General features: G+C 42.4%; 1 protein-coding gene across 2 annotated transcripts; it reads right to left on the minus strand.

The window, feature by feature from the left end:
* Positions 1–543: 543 nt before the first annotated feature.
* LOC123184807 (protein tesmin/TSO1-like CXC 5) lies at positions 544–5,909 on the minus strand. Of its 2 annotated transcripts, XM_044596864.1 has the most exons (10): positions 5,731–5,909; positions 4,710–5,153; positions 4,317–4,421; positions 3,329–3,509; positions 2,391–2,741; positions 2,033–2,115; positions 1,852–1,946; positions 1,365–1,553; positions 1,155–1,274; positions 544–974 (listed from the first exon to the last, which is right to left on the minus strand). In XM_044596864.1, exons 2-10 carry the CDS (start codon positions 5,093–5,095, stop codon positions 808–810), a joined length of 1,677 nt encoding a protein of 558 aa, XP_044452799.1. In that variant the 5' UTR covers positions 5,096–5,153; positions 5,731–5,909; the 3' UTR covers positions 544–807. The 2 variants fall into 2 exon arrangements, with proteins under 2 accessions (XP_044452799.1, XP_044452798.1); XM_044596863.1 differs by having other exon boundaries at positions 1,155–1,553.
* Positions 5,910–6,844: the final 935 nt, after the last annotated feature.

The raw sequence follows: 6,844 nt of genomic DNA on the forward strand, positions 1-6,844 counted from the left end.
GAAACTAGACTTGCCATGTATCATAAACTAAAATTGCCATGATACATGCACTTAAAATTGCCATGGTTCAATAAAAAAATATTTTCATGGTCAAAGTACTGAAATTGTCATCATCAAAAAACTAAAATTGCCATGATCTACAAATTAAAAATGTCACATGGCAACTTTAGTTTAAGCACTATGGCAACTATAGTGTAAACATCATGGCAACTTCTGGGCAAAAAAAGATTCATCGAAACATATCAACATGGGGTCTAGTTTTGAAGATCTCGTCAAGACGGATTTAATGGTGAAAACGGATTTTTAGTTCGCTTTTTTATTTAGGAGATAAAACATTTTTAAGGCGAAAACCAAAAAAAATTCTGCTGATGTCATCTATTCATACGTGGCAAAATGAGTGATGATGAAGACGTGTGGGCGATCTACAAACGCCCACACGTTTTTTCCATTCTTTTTACACAGGGAGTAATATGTGTCACAATCTCAGCAAAAGAGCTTGCTTCTTCCGGCGATCACGGGCGAGATATTATTCACTCATGTCCAGGACGTACGTGAGACTTCAATTGGCAAGGCAATTCATGTGTCTAGTACAAAAGGGATGAGTGATAATACTCAGAGAAGGTTAGCATCTAAGGATTGAGTCATGCTCAAACCAAATCCTGAAATCCACCCATCAGGTTCTCTAGGTTAGCGCTCTAGGTTTGCTATATGCCATTGTCGGCGGCCATTTTGCGCAGGCAATGAAACGCTCATTCTGGCTACAGCATGCTCATGGCACTGGGCTGCTCATCCCACTTCTCGAATCGGCTACAGACCTGGTGACTTGACACTTGCTGGAGAATGGAGCGACTGTCGGATTGTTTGTCCAACCCTAGCAACCTCTGTGACCCTCGATATGGACGACGAACCGCAGCTGCTACCGACAGAAGTTCGCTCGTGCAAGAACTTCGATGACATCAAAGAGAGCTTCTCTTCTGCAGAAACGAAACCAAGAGCTGTTAAATTTGGATACTTATTTGCAACAATGCTGATACAGATCCAAGTAATAAAACTAACTACTACAGGTTTAGATGGTTTCAGCGTCTTGCATTAGGGTGACGGCTAAAATTGCATCTACAAAACTTGATGAACGTCATGGCGCCGCTAACACTCACCATGAAGCCTTCCGCAGTTGACAAGCTCACCAAGATAGTCATGCAAGGTTTTCAGAATACGCTTCTCTTGCTCTTTGTAAGTGTCTGGCAATCTCTGTTTGGTGGCCGAGGGAATTACAGCTGCAACGCTTGGTGTCAGGAAAAGCCGATCTTGCTCGTTACACATCAGTTCCTGGGTTTCAGGGGACACCGGTCTTCTGTCATACTTACATGTATTAGTAGGGTCGTATCTTGGCGTTCCTGCCCTTACTTCAGAAACAGGAACTGCGGTTAAACTGTTTTCTGTTAAGCAGACTTGTTCATCGCGCTGTTTCTCAACTGCTTCCGTGTCATGGTTTATGGAAGAAAGGCAACTATCAGCTCGATCTATTTTTCTTCTATTTATGTTCTCCTTAACACCTGAAAATGAAACAGCAATGAGATCCAGAGAAAATATACCTACACCTGATATTGAGTTCTACTTTTAAGGTATGTGCAATTTTTCTTTAGGTGGAGTAACAAAGCAATCCCTCTGAACTGAATGTGACAAGGTCACTGTGTTCTACGCTGTACTTCCCAATAGTTGATGGAAAACCAGCAATAAAAAAATCTACGCATGGCCATAGAACATTTTGAGCAAGCAAACATAAACGCATTCAGCATAATAAATCAAATATTAGGGTCACATCTCCGACTGTTCTTTTGGAGAGAACAATACCTACGGATGCTCCAGCAGCTTGCCTTGATACTAGAAGCAATACTTTACAGAGCTCATTGACATTCTCTATCTGGATAACATCAGCTAAAAGTGGCCTTAAGAAGATAAGAAACATATATTAGACAACACAATCAAATGAGTTCAAATGAGAAATTGGTTATAACCATGGCCTGAATGTCACCTGTAAGTAACTCCATGCGGTTCTACTTTGACGGCACTTTTAGTGCCTTCTATAGGTACAGGAGTGAGCAAAGACGAAGTCACCTGAAATGGGGTAAAAACCAAAAGTATATGTTAATAACCAGAATTTCAACTTTTTTACCTTTTTACTTTATCCTTTTTTTTGCGAAAGAAACCTTTATTTTATCCAAATGATATGTTCTAGCACTTGAGCTACTAACCATAAATATTCAGTCCGTCATTTATAAGACACCACATGTTCTTGGCTGCTACAGTATATACCTTAAATTGTTTTCTAAGTCAACATAATGAAAGCCTTAGTCATGAATATTATGGAAGGCATGCTGTAAAAGAATTACTTGTGAAGAATCATTGTTGCTGATGAGCTGATCTCTGCCTGAAGAAGCCACTGAGAGATTGGAGAGCTTTTCTGCTGCAGGAGAAAGAGCCGCATATGGTCCAGTAATACCCATTATAGCAGGATTCTGCATATGATGTGCATAGACAAGGTGCTGCTGGTGCCGGGTGATACGTCGTATTGCTTTCCTATCTTCATTGCTCTCATAGTTCTTGCAATCCATACATTTGCAGTTCTCTGAACAAAGAATATTAGATCGAAAGCACTCACAGTATTTCTTCAGGCACTCGGATCTCTTGCAGTGGCACCCCTTCGTGTGCTTACCCACAAGAGGGCCTTCTGCTACTTTAAACTGGGATGTAAAGGGAATGGATTTCATACATGACATGATAAGGCAAACATATTGAAATACAACTCGGAATTTGGCTTCTTTCTCATATAACTATTGACTTAAGCCCTTAAGTCATGGTATGGGCTCAGAGTCAATGATTATTAATTGCTAGCAGAACGCATGGTCAAATTTGTCAATTGAAACAATGTACCCAAAAGGAAATTAGGTAATGGCAATCCATGATTAATTTCTGACATTGGACAACTTCTATATGACAAAAGGGGGATTTGAGTTTTCTGTCATTTTTACTGCACTGATCTTGCTTAACATAGCATGAAAGACAAAATTCAGCAACTATTGCACATATAATAAATAAACATGTGACACTTAGTCTAATGATATATGAGTGATGAGTCTTGACCCCAGAACATTATTTGTGCCATTATTTACAGGCCACTTCATGTGTCTCTTCATCGTTGTTAAATTTTCCATGGACAATAAAACAAGCAAGCAAGCAAATAAGGTTTTAGGATGACATAGATAGCTCAACAACTAGAGAACTGGAGGAAAACACAAGTCATTCTCAGAAAATATGCATTGTGCTCTACCTCGCAGTTCTGGGCTGCATGTGGAGGGATGTTCCCAATTTTGGGCATAAAGGCCATAGGATTCCTTTCCATTGCAGCATCGATAGCATCCTGTCTTGCAGCCTCATGACCAACATTATTATAACAGTTTTTGCAGTTGCAATCATTGCAGTATCTACCTGATGCAAAACACTCACAATACCTGGAAATGCATTCAATCAAAAGATCAACCAGTAGAATTTTATGATCTATAAACAATCCAAGTCGTTGCCTTAGCTATTAACAAAGTAAGGGCTATCAACTGACTTGAAAGAACAAAAGGAGTTCATCAGTAATGCAAGTGTTCAGAAAGAAGGCAAAATCTCATTAATGTTGTAGATATTAGAACATTTTTATGGACTTGGTCAAAGATAAAGTTTGACTTAGGACAAAACTAGAACCTCAATCAATTTGGAGTGGAGGGAGGACTTGTTTTTCTTATAACTTTGGCACTATTTTAGATTATATTTTTGAAAATTCAGTTACTAATTATCCTGACAGCGCAAGATGCAAAGGAATGACCACAAAAATCAACAATTATTTGTTCTATTTACTTTCATAATTGCTATTCTAATAAGTACTCCAAAGATGGAGCCTGGCATAGAAACTGTTTAACCACAAAGTGTAGAACATGAACTATAGCATCAAATTATGAAAGAAATACTATGAAGAAATAACAACTGTATCAGGTTTCATTTGGAGGTTTAATATACAGTCTTTTGCTTGTTTGCATTGTGCCCCTTTGGCGACTTATCGGCAGTACATTACAGAAAGCAATACAGGCATTCACACACGTTATGCACGTAGAAAGGCAGTGAGATTTTTCACAGCAAGCAATATACAGTAAATAAGCACTAATCTTAAAGGGTTGTGAAATGACTTGAGGGATAAAATATTAACCTAAAAGAAAATTCAGTAGTAAAAAACCCGTATGCTGCATATTGTTTGAATAAATTACAAGGGAAATTACTTTTTCAGACATTTCGAGTTCTTGCACTTGCATTGTTTCCTCCTTGATGTCCTGTCTGTGGATTCGCATGATGTTTCACTCCACGGATATCGAGCATTCCATCTCCTGGAGATAGGAAAATTTGCAATAATCAACAAAAATAGTTTCCACCCAACTGTTCCCTGCTCTCAGAGGATAAAAGGGGGGAAACCTGGACACGATTTCTCAATTAACTTTGAAACACAGAATACCAGCTGTAACTATATTCTATATAGAAGAAGAAACAAATCCAATGTCCTAGTAGGTAGTTACCAATTTCAATTCCTTCAACCAAACATCCCATCACATTATATGCCATAGACTCTAAACAAACATTACTATTCCCAAATTACATAGCAGGGAGAGAGAGCTCACACGTCTACAGAGGTTGCACGCATTGGCAGCACCACCGGCACCTCCGTCTTGGGCAACGATTGTTTCAGAACTGGGGGTGCCTGTTGCAATGGGCGCAGTTGTACCCTTGGTGGTGGCAGCTCTGCAACTTGCAATGCCTCCCGCAATGGTAAATCTTGTGACAGCACAGGCGAACGCCGCACCTGCAGCTTCTTAGCTGCGGGTTGAGCAGGAAATGGCATGTGGTGCTTCCTAACCATTAGTGTAGGCCATGGCACTGGAGGCCACAGTGGCAGCGCCTGGGAGAGCGATACCGCTGTTGCAGCACTTCCTGGCTTGCGGGCGTAGAAGGCCGAGCCGAAGTTTGGCTGCACCGAACCAGGAGGGAGGTTCAGCGGGTTGTCCATTTTGTACCAGTTTTCAGATCCACCTGGGGACCCTGCTGGGCTCCGAGTCCGACATCACCTGGCATCACAGAGAAAATTCAGTTGAGCATGATCAGTACTTAGTTGAAGACTTTGACAGATTGATCACTTGCCAAGCCGCAAATTCGCTTCAAATCAAACTGGAAGGAAAATAAACTACTATACATAGTTAACGCAAGCCCATATAGAATCCCTAAACCGCCAAAATCCGTCCGGTTGGATGAAACATTCGTAAGTAAATCTAACTGATCTGCACACAGGACACAGTGGCACCCAGCGCATCCTTCATCTTGATCAAACCGATTTTACCCCTCACCCCCACAAATTAACCAGCAGAGCATCGGCACAAATCCGAAACAAACTGGATTCAACGGCCACCATTCGTCAATTCTCAAGAGTTCTGACATTTCATTCACCCCAGAACGACCCGGTTCCCCACGAAACGAACCACGCCGCTCTTCCCCGGCCGAAAATGCCTCGAGCCCTCACACGACCCACAGCAAAACCAGGTACGAAACGAAGAAACATCTAAGCAGAATCGAAGCAGGGTTCCCATCCATGAGCCTGTCGCGGATAATCCCCACAGCAAAAATGGCGGCGAAAAGTTGGGGAGGAACCTCATCTCGGACGCGCGCGAGGTCGATCCGCGCGGCCGAGGAGATCCGGCGAAGGGGGCCCGCCGGCGACGGGCGGCGACTGGCGAGGCGGGGTGGGGGCAGGGCAGCAGGTGGGCGAGGGTGATCTGCTTTCGATTTCGGGGAGTTTCGCTCCGTTTCTGGGGGCCGGAGAACAGACGGGGATGGGAGAAGGTATTTATAGCTGCTGACGCCTGACGGCCGAGAAAAGTCTACTTTAAAAAAAGGTTTGAAGTTTGAATGAAGTGGTAGAGCACCGTGGAAATTGAAACCTGAATTTCAAATCCCTGAAATTAGCTCCTTCACCTTACTGAGACCGGCCAATCCAGCATTTCAAATTCAATCAAGTTTGGAGTAGCAGGTTCCAGTTCAAAAAAAAAGTTTGGAGTAGCAGATATTGAGAGATACATCGTTTTTCATTTTCAACCAAATTTTGGCCAAAATTTAAACCGAAAGAAAATTGTCCAGATAAAACTGAAAACAATCTAAAAAATGAACACTAATATGCTGATCGTTCTCCGATTAAAAGTTACAAGATAAATACCAATTCAGGCTGGTTGTTTATTGAATCTTGTGGTAAGTTGAGGGTGTACTTTCATTTTTTTTACCGATTTCGGAGTTGGGGGTTGTAAATCGAACCGAGTGACCAGTTGGAGGTTGAAAGTGACCTTTCTTTTAGTGGATTATCTTTTTCTCTCCTTTCCCACTTTGTGACCTGAGGATGAGTTGGCCCGCGACCCGCGCCCTATTTCATGGGCTTCTATGGCCAAGGAGGTTGCCGACAAGGCAACGAAGTGGAGCTGGCTCCCCAGAATCCACTAGCTGCCACCAAAGCCATTGACTCCAACAAGTTGTACGTGCAACACGAGGCGAACACATGCGGGGGTTAACCGAAGGTGCTGCAACAAGTGGGACAAATGGGCCTTTTTCTACTAGTGGTTGACAGAAGGTGCTGCAAGGCATGACTCGCGTCCTTTGATGTCGGCTCCACGGCAAATGCTGCAGATGCATATGAAGATAGGGGTTGTCCTTTTTTTAGAAAAGGAGAGGGGTTGTCTTGATGCCAGTGATATGCACTTGCCGAAGCCCATCGGCA

This window comes from Triticum aestivum, chromosome 2A (assembly GCF_018294505.1).
Source record: "Triticum aestivum cultivar Chinese Spring chromosome 2A, IWGSC CS RefSeq v2.1, whole genome shotgun sequence".
NCBI classification, from domain to species: domain Eukaryota; kingdom Viridiplantae; phylum Streptophyta; class Magnoliopsida; order Poales; family Poaceae; genus Triticum; species Triticum aestivum.